At 45.3% G+C, this 26,547-nt stretch overlaps 1 protein-coding gene across 3 annotated transcripts in view; it reads right to left on the bottom strand.

Moving 5' to 3' along the window:
- LOC135548031 (ephrin type-A receptor 5) overlaps nucleotides 1-26,547 on the bottom strand; it is a 115,870-nt gene that overhangs the window by 15,230 nt on the left and 74,093 nt on the right. For all 3 annotated transcript variants that reach the window (XM_064977226.1, XM_064977225.1, XM_064977227.1), the window contains exons 9-12: nucleotides 24,571-24,632; nucleotides 19,353-19,562; nucleotides 18,778-18,927; nucleotides 3,869-4,062 (exon numbers count right to left, since the gene is read on the bottom strand). In XM_064977226.1, the coding sequence (XP_064833298.1) occupies nucleotides 3,869-4,062; nucleotides 18,778-18,927; nucleotides 19,353-19,562; nucleotides 24,571-24,632 (616 nt within the window). The remainder of the gene's footprint in view (nucleotides 1-3,868; nucleotides 4,063-18,777; nucleotides 18,928-19,352; nucleotides 19,563-24,570; nucleotides 24,633-26,547) is intronic.

A 26,547-nucleotide genomic window follows, 5' to 3' on the forward strand; every position in this document is an offset into this window, starting at 1 on the left:
ATGAAATGAGCAGTCTGAAATGAGCAGTATGAAATGAGCAGTATGAAATGAGCAGTATGAAATGAGCAGTATGAAATGAGCAGTCTGAAATGTGCAGTCTGAAGTGTGCAGTATGAAATGAGCAGTATGAAATGTGCAGTGTGAAGGTTGTAATCTGAAATGTGCAGTGTGAAATGTGCAGTCTGAAATGTGCAGTATGAAATGTGCAATGTGAAGGTTGTAATCTGAAATGTGCAGTGTGAAGGTTGTAATCTGAAATGTGCAGTGTGAAATGTGCAGTCTGAAATGTGCAGTATGAAATGTGCAATGTGAAGGTTGTAATCTGAAATGTGCAATGTGAAGGTTGTAATCTGAAATGTGCAGTGTGAAATGTCAGTATGAAATGTGCAGTCTGAAATGTGCAGTATGAAATGTGCAGTGTGAAGGTTGTAATCTGAAATGTGCAGTGTGAAATGTGCAGTCTGAAATGAGCAGTATGAAATGTGCAGTGAAATGTGCAGTGTGAAATGTGCAGTACGAAATGTGTAGTCTGAAATGTGCAGTGTGAAATGTGCAGTGTGAAATGAGCAGTCTGAAATGTGCAGTTGAAATGTGCAGTGTGAAATGTGCAGTGTGAAATGTGCAGTGTGTGTGTGAAATGTTTGAAACAGTGTGAAATGTGCAGTGCAGCCTGAAGTGTGAAATGTGCAGTGTGAAATGTGCAGTGTGAAATGTGCAGTGTGAAATGAGCAGTCTGAAATGTGTAGTATGAAATATGCAGTCTGAAATGTGCAGTCTGAAATGTGCAGTATGAAATGTGTTGTGTGAAGTGTGTCATCTGCTGTGGGATCAAACCACATATTCAATTAAGAGGCCTCTAATTGGTAACCACAATTACAGCTGCCGCTAAAATGGAATTACACTGTTCTATTTAAATAGCCATATAACATTATTCCCAAGCAGAAAAATCCATAGTGCTCATGATTCCCAGGCTAGGAAACAACGGAATGGAACCACAGAGCAGAACATATTACCACTGAGCCAAGCTCCAACCAACCAATTTCTTATTTAACAGCACTTGCAATTATGTAAAGCAGTTCCTAAAATGCAGCCTGATTCTTCCATCAGTCCCAGCGATAGAATGAAGAACCACAGGGTAAATGTTGACGAAGAGCTCTGTCTGAAAACCACGATAGTGTGGAGAACACCGCTTTCTGCATGCTATTCCTAGAATTGGGATTCATTTGTCTGATGCCACTTCTGCTCAGCTCAAAGTCCAACCAAGGGACAGGATACGGTGTGTGTGTGTGTGTTTGACAGGAGATTGTGTGTGTGTGTTTGACAGGAGATTGTGTGTGTGTGTGTTTGACAGGAGATTGTGTGTGTGTGTGTTTGACAGGAGATTGTGTGTGTGTGTGTTTGACAGGAGATGTGTGTGTGTGTGTGTTTGACAGGAGATTGTGTGTGTGTGTGTGTGTGTGTGTTTTGACAGGAGATTGTGTGTGTGTGTGTTTGACAGGAGATTGTGTGTGTGTGTGTTTGACAGGAGATTGTGTGTGTGTGTGTTTGACAGGAGATCGTGTGTGTGTGTGTGTGTGTGTGTTTGACAGGAGATGTGTGTGTGTGAGATTGTGTGTGTGTGTGTTTGACAGGGGATTGTGTGTGTGTGTGTGTGTGTGTGTGTGTTTGACAGGAGATTGTGTGTGTGTGTGTTTGACAGGAGATTGTGTGTGTGTGTGTGTGTGTGTGTGTGTTTGACAGGAGATTGTGTGTGTGTGTGTTTGACAGGAGATGTGTGTGTGTGTGTGTGTGTGTGTTTGACAGGAGATTGTGTGTGTGTGTGTGATTGTGTGTGTGTGTGTTTGACAGGAGATTGTGTGTGTGTGTGTGTTTGACAGGAGACATGTGTGTGTGTGTGTGTGTGTGTGTGTGTTTGACAGGAGATGTGTGTGTGTGTGTGACAGGAGATTGTGTGTTGTGTGTGTGTGTGTTTGACAGGAGATTGTGTGTGTGTTTGACAGGAGATTGTGTGTGTGTGTGTTGACAGGAGATGTGTGTGTGTGTGTGTGTGACAGGAGATTGTGTGTGTGTGTGTGTGACAGGAGATCGTGTGTGTGTGTGTTTGACAGGAGATTGTGTGTGTGTGTGACAGGAGATTGTGTGTGTGTGTTTGACAGGAGATTGTGTGTGTGTGTGTTTGACAGGAGATTGTGTGTGTGTGTGTGTGTGTGTGTGTGTTTGACAGGAGATTGTGTGTGTGTGTGTGTGACAGGAGATTGTGTGTGTGTGTGTTTGACAGGAGATTGTGTGTGTGTGTTTGACAGGAGATTGTGTGTGTGTGTTTGACAGGAGATTGTGTGTGTGTGTGTGTGTGACAGGAGATTGTGTGTGTGTGTTTGACAGGAGATTGTGTGTGTGTGTGTGACAGGAGATCGTGTGTGTGTGTGACAGGAGATCGTGTGTGTGTGTGTGACAGGAGATCGTGTGTGTGTGTGACAGGAGATTGTGTGTGTGTGTGTTTGACAGGAGATTGTGTGTGTGTGTTTGACAGGAGATTGTGTGTGTGTGTGTGACAGAGATTGTGTGTGTGTGTGTTTGTGTGTGTGTGTGACAGGAGATTGTGTGTGTGTTTGACAGGAGATTGTGTGTGTGTGTGTTTGACAGGAGATTGTGTGTGTGAGATTGTGTGTGTGTGTGACAGGAGAATGTGTGTGTGTGTGTGCGTGTGACAGGAGAACGTGTGTGTGTGTGTGCGTGCGTGTGACAGGAGATATTTATATGTTACAACTGTCAACACACCCTGATTTCCTGTGACGACCTTTTAGCTTCTTAGCCATTTATCCATTTAGCCATTTATCCATTTATCCATTTATCCATTTAGCCATTTAGCCATGTAGCCATGTAGCCATTTATCCATTTAGCCATTTATCCATTTAGCCATTTATCCATTTATCCATTTAGCCATTTATCCATTTAGCCATTTATCCATTTATCCATTTAGCCATTTATCCATTTATCCATTTAGCCATTTAGCCATGTAGCCATTTATCCATTTATCCATTTATCCATTTAGCCATTTATCCATTTAGCCATTTATCCATTTATCCATTTATCCATTTAGCCATTTAGCCATGTAGCCATGTAGCCATTTATCCATTTAGCCCATCAAAGCTTTCCGGTGGCATAACTGGCTCACTGTCAACAGGGAGGTCACGTGTGTTTGAGAGACAGATGGCATGATCAGGGAGGTCACATGTGTTTGAGAGACAGAGGACTCGAGATCCGGGAGGTCACGTGTGTTTGAGAGACAGAGGACTCGTGATCAGGGAGGTCACGTGTGTTTGAGAGACAGAGGACTCGAGATCAGGGAGGTCACGTGTGTTTGAGAGACAGAAGACTCGAGATCAGGGAGGTCACGTGTGTTTGCGAGACAGAGGACTCGTGATCAGGGAGGTCATGTGTGTTTGAGAGACAGATGGCATGATCAGGGAGGTCACGTGTGTTTGAGAGACAGAGGACCCGAGATCAGGGAGGTCACGTGTGTTTGAGAGACAGATGGCATGATCAGGGAGGTCACGTGTGTTTGAGAGACAGAGGACCCGAGATCAGGGAGGTCACGTGTGTTTGAGAGACAGATGGCATGATCAGGGAGGTCACGTGTGTTTGAGAGACAGAGGACTCGAGATCAGGGAGGTCACATGTGTTTGAGAGACAGAGGACCCCAGATCAGGGAGGTCACATGTGTTTGAGAGACAGAGGACCCGAGATCAGGGAGGTCACGTGTGGTTGAGAGACAGAGGACCCGAGGTCAATGCCCGTTAAGCATACAGTGATGTCCGTCACACCGACCCCAGTAACAGGAACAAATCCATCCGTAAATCCTCCTGACCTGTGTGATGAGTTGACCAGGGCTTTGAGACTGCTGGGGTTGCGTATCAGTTTGTCTAGCAGACAGACGATCTCCTCAAACTTGGGTCTGCTGTTCCTTTCCTTCTGCCAGCAGGCCATCATCAGGTGGTACAGAACTACAGGACAGTCCATAGGGCCAGGAAGACGGTAGCTCTCCTCAACTGCCTTAATAACCTGGAAGGAGAGGTTAGGTGTCAGAGGTCAGGGGTCAGAGGTTAGGTGGTACAGAACTACAGAGATACGAGAGAGAGGGAGAGATAGAGACTCTAACTGAGAGGGAGAAGGTGTCTAACTAAAAGAAAGAGGGAGAGAGAGAGGGGGAGACTGCGACTAGTTAAAAGAAAATGAGAGGGAGAGAGAGAGGGAGACAATGTCTAGCTAAAAGAGAGAGAGAGGGAGAAGGAGTCTTGCTAAAATAGAGAGGGAAAGAGAGAGAGGGAGAGAGAGAGTGAGGAGGCATCTTGCTAAGAGAGAGATAAAACATTACAAATCAACTCAATGTCATTGAAGAATCCACAGACTCTAACCACTTCTGGGAAAATTGGAAACCATAAAAACAAACACATATAATTATCTCTCCAAAATGGAAATGTGTGGATAAACCACTTCTCCAATCTTTTTGGCTCTATAACAAAGAACAAACAGCAAAAACATATACATGATCAAATACAAATCTAAGAATCAACTATTAAAGACTACCAGAACCCACTGGATTCTCCAATTACATTGAAAATACAAACCCTCCAACCCCAAAAGGCTTGTGGTGTTGATGGCATCCTCAATGAAATAATAAAATATACAGACTACAAATTCAAATTGGCTATACTTAAACGCTTAAGCCCCACTCTCTTCAACAAATATATCAACGAATTGGCCAGGGCACTAGAACAGTCTGCAGCACCCGGCCTCACCCTACTAGAATCAGAAGTCAAATGTCTACTGTTTGCTGATGATCTGGTGCTTCTGTCCCCAACCAAGGACGGCCTACAGCAGCACCTAGATCTTCTGCACAGACTCTGTCAGACCTGGGCCCTGACAGTAAATCTCAGTAAGACCAAAATAATGGTGTCCCCAAAAAAGGTCCAGTCACCAGGACCACAAATACAAATTCCATCTAGACACCGATGGCCTAGAGCAAACAAAAAACAATACATACCTCGGCCTAAACATCAGCGCCACGGGTAACTTCCACAAAGCTGTGAACGATCAGAGAGACAAGGCAAGAAGGGCATTCTATGCCATCAAAAGGAACATAAATATCAACATACCAAGAATCTGGCAACAACAACAAAATAATGACCCAAGAATTCAGTAAATGGGACAAACACCAAATTGAATCCTCCAAAAAATCCTTTGTGTAAAACCCCAAATAATGCATGCAGAACAGAATTCGATTGATACCTGCTATTTTTCAAAATCCAGAAAAGCGCCGTTAAATTCTACAACAAAGCCACCACCTACAGAGAGACAAACCTGGAGAAGAGTCCCCTCAGCAAGCTGGTCCTGGGATTCTGTTCACAAACACAAACAGACCCCACAGAGCCCCAGGACAGCAGCACATTTAGACCCAACCAAATCATGAGAAAACAAAAAGATTGGAAAGAATTAACAAAACAAACAGAACAAACTAGAATGCTATTTGGCCCTAAACAGAGAGTACACAGTGGCCACTGTGACTGACCCAACTTTGACTATGTACAGACTCAGTGAGCATAGCCTTGCTATTGAGAAAGGCCGCCGTAGGCAGACCTGGCTCTCAAGAGAAGACAGGCTATGTGCTCACTGCCCACAAAATGAGGTGGAAACTGAACTACACTTCCTAACCTCCTGCCAAATGTATGACCATATTAGAGACATGTTTCCACACCGACTCACAAAGAATTTGAAAACAAATGAAACATTGATTAACTCCTATATCTGTTAGGCGACATAGCACAAACGCTGTGGCCCAAACAACATTGTAAATACTATATATTACTATATACTATTATATTTATATTATATTATTAGTATTATTATAATACTCATTCATCTGATTATTTATTTCCCATTTCATACTTCAAATACTTGCACATTGTTACAACACAGAGCCAATAATATAACATGTCGATATTCTTTTAAAACTTTTGTGAGTTTAATGTTTACTAATGTTTCCCTTGTTTATTATTTATTCCATTTTCTTTGGCAATGTAAACATTCAGGAAACGAGGCACATGTCGCACGTCACTACTTCACAGGGAGAGACATTTGAACTTAAAAATGTATTTTTTATCAAAATGCCATGATTGGCTGAGGTAATGGATGGGCTGGACATGCTGGGAGATGCGTTTGGATTGGTCTGCCATTTAGCATGCTTCTGTTTATAATGTGAGTTGCTCAGTATGTGTTGATAGTCATTTCTACTGCACCCTTTTTGAAATATATAACATTAGCCATCAAGAACTACAAATGTTTTGCAACTTTTCTCAACAACATAAAGTAAGATGGCGCAGACAGACATGGAAGGTCTGCTTCCAGCTCCTAAGCAACTTTGCAGTAATTTTGTTGTGATTTCTTACAATATTAGCCCAGAATGTTTTTTTTTTTGTTATTACTTACAGCCGGAAATAACTTTTGGATTTCAGAGTGACAGTAACTCACCAGCATTACAAACAGAAATACAACTTTCTCAAATTGGATCCTTTGTTCAAACCCGACGGAGAAGAGGTATTCTAGTCCGACACACCATCCATCACTTTCGAGTATATTACTCGTTAATGTTCAGTCCCTGGACAATAATGTAGACGAGCTCAGGGCGAGGATCTCCTTCCAGAGACACATCAGGGACTGTAATATAGTCTGTTCCACAGAGTCATGGCTCTCTCCGTAAATATAGTCCCCATCCATACAGCCAGCTGGGTTCTCAGTACATCACACAGACAGGAATAAAGACCTCTCCGGGAAGAAGAAAGGTAGTGGTGTATGTTTCATGATTAACTACTCATGGTGTGATTATGTACAGGAACTGCTTTTGTTCACCCGACCGAGAAGAACTCACAATCCAATGCCGACCATATTAATTCTCTTCGGTTATAGTCACAGCCGTGTATATTCCCCCTCAAGCCGATATCACGACGGTCCTCAAGGAACTACACTGGACTTTGTGCAAACTGGAAACATTATATCCGAAAGCCACAATTATTTTAGCACATTTTGGCACTTCAAGAAAGCAAATTTGAGGAAAACGTTACCAATATTCTATCATCAAATTGCCTGTGGTACTTGTGCTTCAAAACTCTCGACCATTGTTACTCTCCCTTCCTGGATGGCTACAAGACCCTTCCCCACCCTCCCTTCAGCAAATAAGATCATGACTCCACTCTGCTCCTCCCTTCCTATAGGCAGAAACTTAAACAGGAAGTACCCGTGCTAAGGTCTATTCAACGCTGGTCTGACCAATCGGTATTCATGCTTCATGATTATTTTGATCACATGGACTGGGATATGTTCCTGGTTGCCTCTGAGAATAGCATTGACATTCATGTATCGGCGGTTCATCAGGAAATGTATAGTGGATGGTGTTCCCACTGTGATTATTAAAACCTACCCAAACCAAAAAACGTGGATAGGTGGCAGCATTTGCCCAAAACTGAAAGCACGAACCAGCGCATTTAACCATGGCAAGGTGACTGGGAATATGTTTGAATACAAACTATGCATTTATGCCCACACAATATCCCATAAAAAAAAACATTAAAAAAAAATATATATATTTTTTTTTTTGCTAATTCCTGTGGTATGTTCAATTTACTGGACATGATTTGGAAAGCCACACACCTGTCTATATAAGGTCTCACAGTTGACAGTCCATGTCAGAGTAAAAACCAAGCCATGAGGTGGAAGGAATTGTCCGTAGATTGTGTCGATGTTCTGGTGAAGGGTAACAAAACATTTCTGCAGCATTGAAGATCCTTATTTAACCAGGTAGGCCAGTTGAGAACAACTTCTCATTTACAACTGCGACCTGGCCAAGATAAAGCAAAGCAGTGAGACAAAAAATAAAAATTGATGTACAATGTGTGCAAATGTAGTGAGATAAGGCAGAGGAAGAGTAGGGAGGTAAGGCAGAGGAAGAGTAGGGAGGTAAGGCAGAGGAAGAGTAGGGAGGTAAGGCAGAGGAAGAGTAGGGAGGTAAGGCAGAGGAAGAGTAGGGAGGTAAGGCAGAGGAAGAGTAAGGCAGAGGAAGGGAGTAGGGAGGTAGGGAGGTAAGGCAGAGGAAGAAGGGAGTAGGGAGATAAGGCAGAGGAAGAGTAGGGAGGTAAGGCAGGGAGGTAAGGCAGAGGAAAGTAGGGATAAGGCAGAGAGGAAGAGTAGGGAGGTAAGGCAGAGGAAGAGTAGGGCAGAGGATAAGGCAGAGGAAGAGTAGGGAGATAAGGCAGAGGAAGAGTAGGGAGGTAAGGCAGAGGAAGAGTAGGGAGTAAGGCAGAGGAAGAGTAGGAGTAAGGCAGAGGGAGTAGAGTAAGGTAAGGCAGAGGAAGAAGGGAGTAAGGCAGAGGGGAGGGGTAAGGCAGAGGAAGAGTAGGGAGATAAGGCAGAGGAAGAGAAGGGAAGAGTAGGAGGAGGAAGAGTAGGGAGATAAGGCAGAGGAAGAGTAGGGAGGTAAGGCAGAGGGAGTAAGGCAGAGAGGGAGGTAAGGCAGAGGAAGAGTAGGGAGATAAGGCAGAGGAAGAGAGGGAGGTAAGGCAGAGGAAGAGTAGGGAGATAAAGAGTAGGAGGGGAGTAAGGCAGAGTAAGGCAGAGGAAGAGTAGGGAGGTAAGGCAGAGGAAGAGTAGGGAGATAAGGCAGGGGATAAGGCAGAGAGAGGGAAGGGAGATAAGGCAGAGGAAGAGTAGGGAGGTAAGGCAGAGGAAGAGTAGGGAGTAAGGCAGATAGGGAGGTAAGGCAGTAGGGAGGAGGCAGAGGAAGAGTAGGGAGATAAGGCAGAGGAAGAGTAGGGAGGTAAGGCAGAGGAAGAGTAGGGAGGTAAGGCAGAGGAAGAGTAGGGAGGTAAAGGCAGAGGAGAGAGTAGGGAGATAAGGCAGAGGAAGAGTAGGGAGGATAAGGCAGAGGAAGAGTAGGGAGGTAAGGCAGAGGAAGAGTAAGGCAGAGGGGAGGTAAGGCAGAGGAAGAGTAGGGAGATAAGGAGGGAGGTAAGGCAGAGGAAGAGTAGGGAGATAAGGCATTTAAGGAAGGGAGGGGTAAGGCAGAGGAAGGGAGATAAGGCAGAGGAAGAGTAGGGAGATAAGGCAGAGGAAGAGTAGGAGGTAAGGCAGAGGAAGAGTAGGGAGGTAAGGCAGAGGAAGAGTAGGGAGTAAGGCAGAGGGAAGGGAGATAAGGCAGGGAGAGTAGGGAGATAAGGCAGAGGAAGAGAGGAGGTAAGGCAGAGGAAGAGTAGGGGTAAGGCAGAGGAAGAAGAGTAAGGCAGAGGAAGAGGTAAGGCAGAGGAAGAAGGGAGTAGGGAGGTAGGCAGAGGAAGAGTAGGGGTAAGGCAGAGGAAGAGTAGGGAGTAAGGCAGAGGAAGAGTAGGGAGGTAAGGCAGAGGAAGAGTAGGGAGGTAAGGCAGAGGAAGAGTAGGGAGGTAAGGCAGAGGAAGAGTAGGGAGGTAAGGCAGAGGAAGAGTAGGGAGATAAGGCAGAGGATAGAGTAGGGAAGAGTAAGGCAGAGGAAGAGTAGGGAGGTAAGGCAGAGGAAGAGTAGGGAGGTAAGGCAGAGGAAGAGTAGGGAGGTAAGGCAGAGGAAGAGTAGGGAGGTAAGGCAGAGGAAGAGTAGGGAGGTAAGGCAGAGGAAGAGTAGAGGAGGTAGGGAAGGCAGAGGAAGAGTAGGGAGGTAAGGCAGAGGAAGAGTAGGGAGGTAAGGCAGAGGAAGAGTAGGGAGGTAAGGCAGAGGAAGAGTAGGGAGGTAAGGCAGAGGAAGAGTAGGGAGGTAAGGCAGAGGAAGAGTAGGGAGGTAAGGCAGAGGAAGAGAAGGGAGGTAAGGCAATAATAGGCCATAGAGGAGAAATAATTACAATTTACCATAAACACTGGAGTGATAGATGTGCAGATGATGATGTGCAAGTAGAGATACTGGGGTGCAAAAGAGCAAGAGAATAAATAACAAAATTGGGATGAGGTAGTTGGGTGGGCTATTTACAGATGGGCTGTGTACAGGTACAGTGATTGGTAAGCTGCTCTGACAGCTGATGCTTAATGTTAGAGAGGGAGAGTAGGGAAGACTCCAGCTTCAGTGATTTTTGCAATTCGTTCCAGTCATTGGCAGCAGAAAACTGGAAGGAAATACGACCTAAGGAAGTGTTGGCTTTGGGGATGACCATTGAACGATACCTGCTGGAGCGCGTGCTACGGATGGGTGTTGCTATGGTGACCAGTGAGATAAGGCAGGGCTTTACCTAGCAAAGATTTATAGATGACCTGGAGCCAGTGGGTTTGGTGATGAATATGTAGCAAGGACCAGGCAACGAGAGCATACAGATCGCAGTGGTGGGTAGTATATGGGGCTTTGGTGGCAAAACGGACGGCACTGTGATAGACTGCATCCAATTTTCTGAGTAGGGTGTTGGAGGCTATTTTGTAAATGACATCGCTGAAGTCAAGGATTGGTAGGATAGTCAGTTTTACGAGGGTATGTTTTGGCAGCATCAGTGCAGGAGGCTTTGTTGTGAAATAGGAAGCCGATTCTAGATTTAATTTTGGATTGTAGATGTTTAACATGAGTCTGGAAGGAGAGTTTACAGTGTAACCAGACCCAGACAGTGTAGTTGTCCACGTATTCTAAGTCAGAGCCGTCCTGAGTAGTGATGCTCGAGGGGCGGGCAGGTGCGGGCAACAATCGGTTGAAGAGCATGCATTTAGTTTTACTAGCATTTAAGAGCAGTTGGAGGCCATGGAAGGAGAGTTGTATGGCATTGAAGCTCCTTTGGAAGTGTGTTAACACAGTGTCCAAAGAAGGGCTAGAAGTATACAGAATGGTATCGTCTGCGTAAAGGTGGATCAGAGAATCACCAGCAGCAAGAACGACATCATTGATATATACAGAGAAAAGAGTCGGCCCGAGAATTGAACCCTGTGGTACCCCCATAGAGACTGCCAGAGGTCCAGACAACATGCCCTCCGATTTGACACACTGAACTCTATCTGAGAAGTAGTTGGTGAACCAGGCAAGGCAGTCATTTGAGGAACCAAGGCTGTCGAGTCTGCCAATAAGAATGTGGTGATTGACAGAGTCAAAAGCTTTGGCCAGGTCGATAAAAACGGCTGCACAGTACTGTCTTTTATCGATGGCGGTTATGATATCATTTAAGACCTTGAGCGTGGCTGAGGTGCACCCATGACCAGCTCGGAAACCAGATTGCATAGCGGAGAAGGTATGGTCAGTGATCTGTTTGCTAACTTGGCTTTCAAATACTAAGGCAGGGCAGGATGGATATAGGTCTATAACAGTTTGGGTCTAGAGGCAGGGCAGGGCAGGATGGATATAGGTCTGTAACAGTTGGGGTCTAGAGTGTCACCGCCTTTGAAGAGGGGGATGACTGCGGCAGCTTTCCAATCTTTAGGGATCTCAGACGACACAAAAGAGAGGTTGAACAGGCTAGTAACAGGGGTTGCAACAATTTTGGTGGATAATTTTAGAAAGCGAGGGTCCAGATTGTCTAGCCTTGCTGACTTGTAGGGATCCAGATTTAGCAGCTATTCAGAACATCAGCTGTCTGGATTTGGGTGAAGGGGAAGGCAGGGGGGGGCTTGGGCAAGTTGCTGCAGGGGGTGCTAAGCTGTTGGCGAGGGTAGGGGTAGCCGGGTGGAAAGCATGGCCAGCCATAGAAAAATGCTTATTTCAATTATCGATTATCATAGATTTCTCGGTGGTGACAGTGTTTCCTATCCTCAGTGCAGTGGGCAGCTGGGAGGAGGTGCTCTTATTCTCCATGGAATTTACAGTGTCCCAAAAGGTTTTGGAATTAGTGCTACAGGATGCACATTTCTGTTTTGAAAAAGCTAGCCTTAGCTTTCCTAACTGACTGAGTATATTTGTTCCTGACTTCCCTGAAAAGTTGCATATTGCGGGAGTGTTCGATGATAATGCAGAACACCACATGATGTTTTTGTGCTGATCAAGGGCAATAAAGTCTGGGGTGAACCAAGGGCTATATCTGTTCTTAGTTCTACATTTTTTGAATGAAGCATTTGCTTATTTAAGTTGGCAAGGTAAGCACTTTTAAAGAACAACCAGGCATCTTCTTCTGGCTGAAGTGTTTTAGGGAGTGTTTGACAGTAATGAGGGTTGGTCGTTTGACCACGAACCCATCACGCACGCAGGCAATGAGGAAGTGATTGCTGAGATCCTGGTTGAAGACAGCAGATGGCAAGTTGGTCTGGATGATATGTAAGAGGGTGCCCATGGTTACGGATTTAAGGTTGTACCTGGTAGGTTTCTTAAAAATGTGTGTGGGATTGAGGGAATTTTGCTTAGATTGTAGGACGGCCGGGGTGCTAAGCATATCCCAGTTTAGGTCACCTAACAGAACGAACTCTGAGGATAGATGAGGGGCAATCAATTCACATATGGTGTCCAGGGCACAGCTGGAGGCTGAAGAGGGTCTATAACAAGTGGCAACAGTGAGAGACTTGCTTCTGGAAATGTGGATTTTGAAAAGTAGAAGCTTGAATTGTTTGGGCACAGACCTAGATAGTATGACAGTACTCTGCAGGCTATCTCTGCAGTAGATTGCAATTCCGCCCCCTTTGGCAGTTCTATCTTGTCGGAAGATGTTATAGGTAGGGATGGACATTTCAGGATTTTTGGTGGCTAAGAGCTTCAGAATACCTCTGTGGAGATGGGAGAACCTTCCAGAAGGACAACCATCTCTGCAGCACTCCACCAATCAGGCCTTTATGGTAGAGAGGCCAGACAGTAGCCATTTCTCAGTAAAAGGCACATGACAGCCTGCTTGGAGTTTACCAAAAGGCACCTAAAGGACTCTCAGAGCATGAAAAATAAGACTGTGTTTGTATTGGAAGCAGTATCAGTTGATATTATTCATTGTTTACTAGCTAGCTACATGTCTAAACGAAAGACTCCACTACGCCAGATGATTACCTGACCCATCCAGTTAGCCAGGTGTGTCTGGGGGTGATTATGGCCCCCTTTTGTATTTCATGAATATGTGTCTAGACAATAGCGACCCATCCACTTAGCTAGATATGGCTGGGGGCGGCAGGGTAGGTAACTAGTGGTTAGAGGGGAGGGGCGGCAGGGTAGGTAACTAGTGGTTCGAGCATTGGACTATTATCAGAAAGGTTGCAAGTTCAAATCCCCGAGCTGACAAGGAACAAATCTGTTGTTCTGCCCCTGAACAAGGCAGTTAACCCACTGTTCCTAGGCCGTCATTGAAAATAAGAATCAATTTAGACCAGTATGTCTGGGTAAGAATCATCTAATATTTATACAATATTTATCTGGACACTTTCTGTTTTTGATATTGCTACTATGAAAACATGCCAGTAACTGTTTCACTGTACTGTTTACACCTTCTGTACCCTGTGTCTACAACAGGAACACCTTCTGTATCCTGTGTATGTGACAGGAACACCTTCTGTATCCTGTGTATGTGACAGGAACACCTTCTGTATCCTGTGTATGTGACAGGAACACCTTCTGTATCCTGTGTATGTGACAGGAACACCTTCTGTACACTGTGTATGTGACAGGAACACCTTCTGTACACTGTGTATGTGACAGGAACACCTTCTGTACACTGTGTATGTGACAGGAACACCTTCTGTACACTGTGTATGTGACAGGAACACCTTCTGTATCCTGTGTATGCAACAAATAAAGTTAGATTTCATTTGATATAGTGTGTGTTTACCAGAGATGGTAAAGTGAAGAACAAGATGACCTGCACCAAAGTCATATTAGGATATAGGCCAAGGACTAGTTTTACCCAGAGTTTTTCCTTACTGTAAACTACTACAACTTTGACCACTTTTGGTCTTGAAATCTTTGGTTGTTTACTACACTGTCTTATTCTGTTTAGCACACGGCCTCACATGTGAATCCTTAAAGAGATGGATGGGGCCAAGGCTTAAGAGTGTGTGAGCGATGCTGAATGGGTTTAGACAAAGAGGAGCTCTCCAGTAGGTGGAGAGGGACACAAATAGGGACCATTTCTCAAGGACCATTTCTCAAATAAGGACCATATCTCAAAGTGAGGTTACAAGTTTATCAACTTCCAAAGCAGAATTACTTTTCCATTGTTCCTCAACTGTAGTGTATGATATACCATTTTCTAGCTCTGAGTCTGTAGTTTTATCAAATGCAAAAAACACCATTTCAAATGTTGCTACATTCGGTCACATACGTTTTCCATACCAATAAAGCCCTTTGAATTGAATTGAGAGAAAGGGAGAAGGCATCTAACTAAAAGAGAGAGAGGGAGAAGGCATCTAACTAAAAGAGAGAGAGAGAGAGGGAGAAGGTGTCTAACTAAAAAAGAGAGAGAGAGAGAGAGGGAGAAGGTGTCTAACTAAAAGAGAGAGAGGGAGAAGGTGTCTAACTAAAAGAGAGAGAGGGAGAAGGCATCTAACTAAAAGAGAGAGAGGGAGAAGGTGTCTAACTAAAAGAGAGAGAGAGGGAGAAGGTGTCTAACTAAAAGAGAGAGAGGGAGAAGGCATCTAACTAAAAGAGAGAGAGGGAGAAGGCATCTAACTAAAAGAGAGAGAGGGAGAAGGCATCTAACTAAAAGAAGTCTAACTAAAAAGAGAGAGGGAGAAGGTGTCTAACTAGGGAAAGTCTAAGAGAGAAGGCATCTAACTAAAAGAGAGAGAGGGAGAAGGTGTCTAACTAAAAGAGAGAGAGGGAGAAGGTGTCTAACTAAAAGAGAGAAAGAGAGGGAGAAGGTGTCTAACTAAAAGAGAGGGAGAGAGGGAGAAGGTGTCTAACTAATAGAGAGGGAGGGAGAAGGCATCTAACTAAAAGAGACAGAGGGAGGGAGAAGGTGTCTAACTAAAAGAGAGAGAGAGAGAGAGAGAGGGAGAAGGCATCTAACTAAAAGAGAGGGAGAAGGTGTCTAACTAAAAGAGAGAGAGAGGGAGAAGGTGTCTAACTAAAAGAGAGAGAGAGAGGGAGAAGGCGTCTAACTAAAAGAGAGGGAGAAGGCATCTAGAGGGAGAGAGGGAGAAGGTGTCTAATTCAAAAAGAGAGACAGAGAGAGGGAGAAGGTGTCTAACTAAAAGAGAGAGAGGGAGAATGTGTCTAACTAAAAGAGAGAAAGAGAGGGAGAAGGTGTCTAACTAAAAGAGAGGGAGAGAGGGAGAAGGTGTCTAACTAAAAGAGAGGGAGAAGGTGTTTAACTAAAAGAGAGAGAGAGGGAGAAGGTGTCTAACTAAAAGAGAGAGAGAGAGAGAGAGGGAGAATGAGTCTAACTAAAAGAGAGAGAGGGAGAATGAGTCTAACTAAAAGAGAGAGAGGGATGTGTCTAACTAAAAGAGAGAGAGAGAGAGAAGGTGTCTAACTAAAAGAGAGAGAGAGAAGGTGTCTAACTAAAAGAGAGAGAGAGAGAGAGGGAGAATGAGTCTAACTAAAAGAGAGAGAGGGAGAATGAGTCTAACTAAAAGAGAGAGAGGGAGAAGGCATCTATCTAAAAGAGAGAGAGGGAGAAAGAGTCTAACTAAAAGAGAGAGGGAGAGAGTCTAGCAGAGATCAGAGGGAAATCCTCATGAAGGTGTTAAATAAAACATCAAATAACTTGTGTTCCCTCCGAGAGACCCATGCAGCAGCTCAGACAGATTAATGATGGAGCAGAAAGAGTGATCTGAGGCTGGGATGGATAGAGCTGTCAGTGAAGAGGAGGAGGAGAGCGGGATGAAAAGGAGAGGAGGCATCCTCTGTGAGATAAACATGACTGAGAGCTGCACCTCCTTGAGGGACCCTCTCTGGCACCTCTCCTCCTCTCTGGCACCTCTGGCTCCTCTCCTCTCCTCTCCTCTCCTCTCCTCCTCTCCTCTCCTCTCCTCTCCTCTCCTCTCTGTAGAGCCCTACTTGTCAATACTACGCCCTGTACATTGGCACTGAGTTGTTTAATATCCGTGGTAGATTTGTGGGTTATTTGAAGGTAATTTATTCTTCAATAAATACTAAATTGTGGATGTGTATATGCCAACCTGAGTCAGAATTCTGTTTCTCAGAGACAGTCATGTGATGTGGCTCCAGTGTTCCAAATGACCTTTGACCTCTGGGTGTTTCTCTACAGCCCCCCTTTTCTCTCTCTCCCTCTCTGCGCTCTTCCCCCTCTTTCTTTCTCTTTCTTCCTCTGGCATATCTACATCCCGTCTAGCTCTTTCTCTATCCTTCACTCTATCTCTCATTCTCTTTCACTCGCTCCTTCTCTCACTCCCACCTCTTTATTTCTCTCTCTCCATCCCATCACTCTGTCTCTTTCTCTCCATCCCCATCACTCTGTCTCTTTCTCTCCATCCCCATCACTCTGTCTCTTTCTCTCCATCCCCATCACTCTGTCTCTCTCTCTCCCCTGTCAGACACATTCAATACCACTTCTCTGTTTCTCCTGTTCTTCTATTAATAGGTCTCGATCTCCTCTCTTAGCCATCCCCTCCTGGCTACTAAGACACTCCTCTCTTAGCCACTCCTGGCTACTAAGACACTCTTCTCTTAGCCATTTCCCTCCTGGCTACTAAGACACTCCTCTCTTAGCCAGCCCCTCCTGGCTACTAAGACACTCCTCTCTTAGCCATTCCCCTCCTGGCTACTAAGACACTCCTCTCTTAGCCATCCCCTCCTGGCTACTAAGACACTCCTCTCTTAGCCAGCCCCTCCTGGCTACTAAGACACTCCTCTCTTAGCCAGCCCCTCCTGGCTACTAAGACACTCCTCTCTTAGCCAGCCCCTCCTGGCTACTAAGACACTCCTCTCTTAGCCATTCCCCTCCTGGCTACTAAGACAGCCATCCCTCCTTAGCCAGCCCCTCCTGGCTACTAAGACACTCCTCTCTTAGCCACCCTCCTCTTAGCCATTCCCCTCCTGGCTACTAAGACACTCCTCTCTTAGCCAACCTTCCTGGCTATTAAGACACTCCTCTCTTAGCCATCACCTCCTGGCTACTAAGACACTCCTCTCTTAGCCAGCCCCTCCTGGCTACTCAGACACTCCTCTCTTAGCCAACCTTCCTGGCTATTAAGACACTCCTCTCTTAGCCAGCCCCTCCTGGCTACTAAGACACTCCTCTCTTAGCCATTCCCCTCCTGGCTACTAAGACACTCCTCTCTTCTCCTGGCTAGACACTCCTCTCTTAGCCAACCTTCCTGGCTATTAAGACACTCCTCTCTTAGCCATCCCCTCCTGGCTACTAAGACACTCTCTCTTAGCCAGCCCCTCCTGGCTACTAAGACACTCCTCTCTTAGCCAACCCCCTCCTGGCTACTAAGACACTCCTCTTTTAGCCAACCCCTCCTGGCTACTAAGACACTCCTCTCTTAGCCATTCCCCTCCTGGCTACTAAGACACTCCTCTCTTAGCCAACCCTCCTGGCTACTAAGACACTCCTCTCTTAGCCAACCCTCCTGGCTACTAAGACACTCCTCTCTTAGCCAATCCCCTCCTGGCTACTAAGACACTCCTCTCTTAGCCAATCCCCTCCTGGCTACTAAGACACTCCCCTCTTAGCCAACCCCCTCCTGGCTACTAAGACACTCCTCTCTTAGCCAACCCCTCCTGGCTACTAAGACACTCCCCTCTTAGCCAATCCCCTCCTGGCTACTAAGACACTCCTCTCTTAGCCAATCCCCTCCTGGCTACTAAGACACTCCTCTCTTAGCCAATCCCCTCCTGGCTACTAAGACACTCCTCTCTTAGCCAATCCCCTCCTGGCTACTAAGACACTCCCCTCTTAGCCAATCCCCTCCTGGCTACTAAGACACTCCTCTCTTAGCCAATCCCCTCCTGGCTACTAAGACACTCCCCTCTTAGCCAATCCCCTCCTGGCTACTAAGACACTCATCTCTTAGCCAATCCCCTCCTGGCTACTAAGACACTCCTCTCTTAGCCAATCCTCTCCTGGCTACTAAGACACTACACATTTCACCTCCATTTTCTGGATAACACTAACAGGCAGCGGCCCTGTAATATAATTGACAGACAAAGACCGCCTATATTCTCTGGTTCCTGGGTCTTACAGTCTAGTGACTGGAAAGGAATACATTGGTAATATGGAATAAATATCTGATAAGTAGAGTAGCTTGTAGTCTGTGACATTAAAAATGAGTACTTTGTTCTAATGATCGACAGCAACCATCCACTAGCTCAATAAATCCTACTATCCACTAGCTCAATAAATCCTACCATCCACTAGCTCAATAAATCCAACCATCCACTAGCTCAATAAATCCTACCATCCACTAGCTCAATAAATCCAACCATCCACTAGCTCAATAAATCCTACCATCCACTAGCTCAATAAATCCAACCATCCACTAGCTCAATAAATCCTACCATCCACTAGCCCAATAAATCCAACCATCCACTAGCTCAATAAATCCTATCATCCACTAGCTCAATAAATCCTACCATCCACAAGCTCAATAAATCCAACCATCCACTAGCTCAATAAATCCAACCATCCACTAGCTCAATAAATCCTACCATCCACTAGCTCAATAAATCCTACCATCCACTAGCTCAATAAATCCTACCATCCACCAATAAATCCATCCAAGCTCAATAAATCCAACCATCCACAAGCTCAATAAATCCAACCATCCACTAGCTCAATAAATCCAACCATCCACTAGCTCAATAAATCCTACCATCCACTAGCTCAATAAATCCTACCATTGGTGGCAATTGAGAAGAAGACTTACATCCTGGTTACTCATCTCCCAGTAGGGTCTCTCTCCGTATGACATCACTTCCCACATGGCGATGCCGTAGCTCCACACGTCAGAGGCGGAGGTGAACTTCCTGAACGCTATCGCTTCTGGAGCTGTCCAGCGGATAGGGATTTTACCGCCCTGAGAGAGAGAAACATATCAACAACATTCAGATGGATATTTTAGGATGGACAATGATGTGTACAGGCTATGTGTGGTTCTCAGAGAGAGCAAGAATGTAGATATGTCCTGGAGACTGTGCTACGTGTTAATTGGCTGTCCTGGAGATTGTGCCGCATGCTAATTGGCTATCCTGGATGCAGTGTCACAGCCAGTGACAGAACCTGCACAATCTGGGCAGCACGGCGCAACTATCAGGTTTAGAAAGCAAAATGGAGAAAGCTAGCTAACACTGCTACATACACACTGCCTCAGACAGCCAAGTAGAGACAGCTAGCTAGCTAACACTGCTACACACACGCACACTCAGAGCTCTCACATATGAGCCCCCCCCCCCGGCTGTCCCTCTATGTAGTGGTCAGACACGCAGACAGACAGACACTTACTCTGGTCGTATATGCAGCCTCGGCATCATCCTCCAGGACTCTGGACAGGCCAAAGTCAGACACCTTACACACCAGGTTGCTGTTGACTAGGATGTTACGCGCCGCCAGGTCCCGGTGCACGTATCCAATGTCACACAGGTAGCGCATGCCTGACGCCATACCACGCAGCATCCCAACCAGCTGGATCACTGTGAACTGGCCATCGTTCTTCTGGGGAAGAATAGGGAGGAAAATCTCAGAGTACGTCCCTAATGACACCCCATTCCCTTTATAATGCACCAGGGACACCCCATTCCCTTTATAATGCACCAGGGACACCCCATTCCCTTTATAATGCACCAGGGACACCCCATTCCCTTTATAGGGCACCAGGGACACCCCATTCCCTTTTAATGCACCAGGGACACCCCATTCCCATTATAATGCACTGCCTTTGACCAGGGACACCCCATTCCCATTATAATGCACCAGGGACACCCCATTCCCTTTATAATGCACCAGGGACACCCCATTCCCTTTATAATGCACCAGGGACACCCCATTCCCTTTATAATGCACCAGGGACACCCCATTCCCTTTATAATGCACCAGGGACACCCCATTCCCTTTATAATGCACCAGGGACACCCCATTCCCTTTATAATGCACCAGGGACACCCCATTCCCTTTATAATGCACCAGGGACACCCCATTCCCTTTATAATGCACCAGGGACACCCCATTCCCTTTATAATGCACCAGGGACACCCCATTCCCTTTATAATGCACCAGGGACACCCCATTCCCATTATAATGCACTGCCTTTGACCAGGGACACCCCATTCCCATTATAATGCACCAGGGACACCCCATTCCCATTATAATGCACTACCTTTGACCAGGGACACCCCATTCCCATTATAATGCACCAGGGACACCCCATTCCCATTATAATGCACCAGGGACACCCCATTCCCATTATAATGCACCAGGGACACCCCATTCCCATTATAATGCACCAGGGACACCCCATTCCCATTATAATGCACCAGGGACACCCCATTCCCATTATAATGCACCAGGGACACCCCATTCCCATTATAATGCACCAGGGACACCCCATTCCCTTTATAATGCACTACCTTTGACCAGGGACACCCCATTCCCATTATAATGCACCAGGGACACCCCATTTCCATTATAATGCACCAGGGACACCCCATTCCCAATATAATGCACCCAATTTGTAAGTCGCTCTGGATAAGAGCGTCCTAAATGACTTAAATGTAAATGTAAATGCCTTTGACCAGGGACACCCCATTCCCTTTATAATGCACCAGGGACAACCCATTCCCTTTATAATGCACCAGGGACACCCCAATCCCATTATAATGCACCAGGGACACCCCATTCCCATTATAATGCACCAGGGACACCCCATTCCCATTATAATGCACCAGGGACACCCCATTCCCATTATAATGCACCAGGGACACCCCATTCCCAATATAATGCACCAGGGACACCCCATTCCCATTGTAATGCACCAGGGACACCCAATTCCCATTATAATGCACCAGGGACACCCCATTCCCAATATAATGCACTACCTTTGACCAGGGACACCCCATTCCCTTTATAATGCACCAGGGACACCCCATTCCCTTTATAATGCACCAGGGACACCCCATTCCCATTATAATGCACTGCCTTTGACCAGGGACACCCCATTCCCATTATAATGCACCAGGGACACCCCATTCCCATTATAATGCACCAGGGACACCCCATTCCCATTATAATGCACCAGGGACACCCCATTCCCAATATAATGCACTGCCTTTGACCAGGGACACCCCATTCCCATTATAATGCACCAGGGACACCCCATTCCCAATATAATGCACCCAATTTGTAAGTCGCCTGGATTCCTAAATGACTTAAATGTAAATGTAAATGCCTTTGACCAGGGACACCCCATTCCCTTTATAATGCACCAGGGACACCCCATTCCCTTTATAATGCACCAGGGACACCCCATTCCCATTATAATGCACCAGGGACACCCCATTCCCATTATAATGCACCAGGGACACCCCATTCCCATTATAATGCACTGCCTTTGACCAGGGACACCCCATTCCCATTATAATGCACCAGGGACACCCCATTCCCATTATAATGCACCAGGGAAACCCCATTCCCATTATAATGCACCAGGGAAACCCCATTCCCATTATAATGCACCAGGGACACCCCATTCCCAATATAATGCACTGCCTTTGACCAGGGACACCCCATTCCCATTATAATGCACCAGGGACACCCAATTCCCAATATAATGCACCAGGGACACCCAATTCCCAATATAATGCACCAGGGACACCCCATTCCCAATATAATGCACTGCCTTTGACCAGCGACACCCCATTCCCATTATAATGCACTACCTTTGACCAGGGACACCCCATTCCCATTATAATGAACCAGGGACACCCCATTCCCTTTATAATGCACCAGGGACACCCCATTCCCATTATAATGCACTGCCTTTGACCAGGGACACCCCATTCCCATTATAATGCACCAGGGACACCCCATTCCCGGACACCCGGGTGACAACAGCACATCTAAATAATCATTGTTTGACTTGAGGAAGGTGTCTAGTGATCCACATGGTTTACCTTGAGGAAGGTGTCTAGTGATCCACATGGTTTACCTTGAGGAAGGTGTCTAGTGATTCACATGGTTTACCTTGAGGAAGGTGTCTAGTGATCCACATGGTTTACCTTGAGGAAGGTGTCTAGTGATCCACATGGTTTACATTGAGGAAGGTGTCTAGTGATTCACATGGTTTACCTTGAGGAAGGTGTCTAGTGATCCACATGGTTTACCTTGAGGAAGGTGTCTAGTGATCCACATGGTTTACCTTGAGGAAGGTGTCTAGTGATCCACATGGTTTACCTTGAGGAAGGTGTCAAGTGATCCACATGGTTTACCTTGAGGAAGGTGTCTAGTGATCCACATGGTTTACCTTGAGGAAGGTGTCTAGTGATCCACATGGTTTACCTTGAGGAAGGTGTCTAGTGATCCACATGGTTTACCTTGAGGAAGGTGTCTAGTGATCCACATGGTTTACCTTGAGGAAGGTGTCTAGTGATCCACATGGTTTACCTTGAGGAAGGTGTCTAGTGATCCACATGGTTTACCTTGAGGAAGGTGTCTAGTGATCCACATGGTTTACCTTGAGGAAGGTGTCAAGTGATCCACATGGTTTACCTTGAGGAAGGTGTCTAGTGATCCACATGGTTTACCTTGAGGAAGGTGTCTAGTGATCCACATGGTTTACCTTGAGGAAGGTGTCTAGTGATCCACATGGTTTACCTTGAGGAAGGTGTCTAGTGATTCACATGGTTTACCTTGAGGAAGGTGTCTAGTGATCCACATGGTTTACCTTGAGGATGGTGTCAAGTGATCCACATGGTTTACCTTGAGGAAGGTGTCTAGTGATCCACATGGTTTACCTTGAGGAAGGTGTCTAGTGATTCACATGGTTTACCTTGAGGAAGGTGTCTAGTGGTCCACATGGTTTACCCTGAGGAAGGTGTCTAGTGATCCACATGGTTTACCTTGAGGAAGGTGTCTAGTGATCCACATGGTTTACCTTGAGGAAGGTGTCTAGTGATCCACATGGTTTACCTTGAGGAAGGTGTCTAGTGATCCACATGGTTTACCTTGAGGAAGGTGTCTAGTGATTCACATGGTTTACCTTGAGGAAGGTGTCTAGTGATCCACATGGTTTACCTTGAGGAAGGTGTCTAGTGATCCACATGGTTTACCTTGAGGAAGGTGTCTAGTGATCCACATGGTTTACCTTGAGGAAGGTGTCTAGTGATCCACATGGTTTACCTTGAGGAAGGTGTCTAGTGATCCACATGGTTTACCTTGAGGAAGTTCTCAAGTGATCCACATGGTTTACCTTGAGGAAGGTGTCTAGTGATCCACATGGTTTACCTTGAGGAAGGTGTCTAGTGATCCACATGGTTTACCTTGAGGAAGGTGTCAAGTGATCCACATGGTTTACCTTGAGGAAGGTGTCTAGTGATCCACATGGTTTACCTTGAGGAAGGTGTCTAGTGATCCACATGGCTTACCTTGAGGAAGGTGTCTAGTGATCCACATGGTTTACCTTGAGGAAGGTGTCTAGTGATCCACATGGTTTACCTTGAGGAAGGTGTCAAGTGATTCACATGGTTTACCTTGAGGAAGGTGTCTAGTGATCCACATGGTTTACCTTGAGGAAGGTGTCTAGTGATCCACATGGTTTACCTTGAGGAAGGTGTCAAGTGATTCACATGGTTTACCTTGAGGAAGGTGTCTAGTGATCCACATGGTTTACCTTGAGGAAGGTGTCTAGTGATCCACATGGTTTACCTTGAGGAAGGTGTCTAGTGATCCACATGGTTTACCTTGAGGAAGGTGTCTAGTGATCCACATGGTTTACCTTGAGGAAGGTGTCTAGTGATCCACATGGTTTACCTTGAGGAAGGTGTCTAGTGATCCACATGGTTTACCTTGAGGAAGGTGTCTAGTGATCCACATGGTTTACCTTGAGGAAGGTGTCTAGTGATCCACATGGTTTACCTTGAGGAAGGTGTCTAGTGATCCACATGGTTTACCTTGAGGAAGGTGTCTAGTGATCCACATGGTTTACCTTGAGGAAGGTGTCTAGTGATCCACATGGTTTACCTTGAGGAAGGTGTCTAGTGATCCACATGGTTTACCTTGAGGAAGGTGTCTAGTGATCCACATGGTTTACCTTGAGGAAGGTGTCTAGTGATCCACATGGTTTACCTTGAGGAAGGTGTCTAGTGATCCACATGGTTTACCTTGAGGAAGGTGTCTAGTGATCCACATGGTTTACCTTGAGGAAGGTGTCTAGTGATTCACATGGTTTACCTTGAGGAAGGTGTCTAGTGATCCACATGGTTTACCTTGAGGAAGGTGTCTAGTGATCCACATGGTTTACCTTGAGGAAGGTGTCTAGTGATCCACATGGTTTACCTTGAGGAAGGTGTCTAGTGATCCACATGGTTTACCTTGAGGAAGGTGTCTAGTGATCCACATGGTTTACCTTGAGGAAGGTGTCTAGTGATCCACATGGTTTACCTTGAGGAAGGTGTCTAGTGATCCACATGGTTTACCTTGAGGAAGGTGTCTAGTGATCCACATGGTTTACCTTGAGGAAGGTGTCAAGTGATCCATTCTCCATGTACTCCGTGATGATCATCACAGGTTTTGCTGACAAAAGAATATAGAGAATAATATCATATCAAACAGATGAGCGATACATCACCACTGCAATGGAACTACATAGACAATATACACAGCATGTACAGTTGAAGTCGGAAGTTTATATACACTTAGGTTGGAGTCATTAAAACTTGTTTTTCAACCACTCCACAAATGTATTGTTAGCAAACTATAGTTTTGCCAAGTCGGTTTGGACATCTACTTTGTGCATGACACAAGTAATTTTTCACAATTGTTTACAGACAGATCATTTCACTTATAATTCACTTTATCACAATTCCAGTGGGTCAGAAGTTTATATACACTAAGTTGACTGTGCCTTTAAACAGCTTGGAAAATTCCAGAAAATTATGTCATGGCTTTAGAAGCTTCTGATAGGCCAATTGACATCATTTGAGTCAATTGGAGGTGTAGCCTATTTCAAGGCTACCTTCAAACTCCGTGCCTCTTTGCTTGACATCATCGGAAAATCAAAAGAAATCAGCCAAGACCTCAGAAAAAAATATAGACCTCCACAAGTCTGGTTCATCCTTGGGAGCAATTTCCAAACGCCTGAAGGTGCCACGTTAACCTCTTGAAACTCTGGGGGCGCAATTTCATTTTTGGATGAAAAACGTTCCCGTTTTAAACGAGATATTTTGTCACAAAAAGATGCCTCGACTATGCATATAATTGATAGCTTTGGAAAGAAAACACTCTGAATTTTCCAGAACTGCAAAGATATTAGAACAAGAGCTACAGGCAAAACCAAGATGAAACGGCAACCAGGAAGTGAGCAGGATTTTTGAGGCTCTGTTTTCCATTGTCTCCTTATATGGCTGTGAATGCGAGAGGAATGAGCCTGCCCTATCTATCGTTTCCCCAAGGTGTCTGCAGCATTGTGACGTATTTGTAGGCATATCATTGACCATAAGAGACTACATTTTCCAGGTGTCCGCCCGGTGTCCTCTGTCGAAATTGGTGCGTCATTTTCAGCTGCTGGTATTTTTCCATGGGATTATGAGGGGAAAGCAGGCTTCCACGAACGGCATATCAATGAAGGGATATGTGAAAAAACACATTTACATTTACATTTAAGTCATTTAGCAGACGCTCTTATCCAGAGCGACTTACAAATTGGACACCTTGAGGATTGATTCTAAACAACGTTTGCCATGTTTCGGTCGATATTATGGAGTTAATTCGGAAAAGGTTTGACGTTTTGGTGACTGAATTTTCGGTTCGTTTCGGTAGCCAAATGTGATGTACAAAACGGAGCGATTTCTTCTACACAAAGATTCTTTCAGGAAAAACTGAACATTTGCTATATAACTGAGAGTCTCCTCATTGAAAACATCCGAAGCTCTTCAAAGGTAAATGATTTTATTTATTTGGTTATCTGGTTTTTGGGAAAATGTTGCGTGCTAAATGCTACGCAAAATGCTAAGCTAGCTTGCAATACTCTTACACAAATGCTTGATTTGCTATGGTTCAAATGCATATTTTGAAAATCTGAGATGACAGTGTTGTTAAGAAAAGGCTAAGCTTGAGAGCAGGCATATTATTTTCATTTCATTTTTGATTTTCAGAAATCGTTAACTTTGCGTTATGCTAATGAGCCTGAGGCTGTATTCACGATCCCGGATTCGGGATGGGTAGTATCAAGAGGTTTAATCTGTACAAACAATAGTATGCAAGTATAAACACCATGGGACCACGCAGCCATCACTCCTGCTCAGGAAGGAGATGTGTTCTGTCTCCTAGAGATGAACGTGGATGTCTTTGGTGCGAAAATGTGTTCTGTCTCCTAGAGATGTGCAAATCAATCCCAGAACAACTGAAAAGGACCTTGTGAAGATGCTGGAGGAAACAGGTACACAAGTATCTATATCCACAGTAAAACAAGTCCTATATCGACATAACC

This window comes from Oncorhynchus masou, chromosome 11 (assembly GCF_036934945.1).
Source record: "Oncorhynchus masou masou isolate Uvic2021 chromosome 11, UVic_Omas_1.1, whole genome shotgun sequence".
Classification (NCBI taxonomy): domain Eukaryota; kingdom Metazoa; phylum Chordata; class Actinopteri; order Salmoniformes; family Salmonidae; genus Oncorhynchus; species Oncorhynchus masou.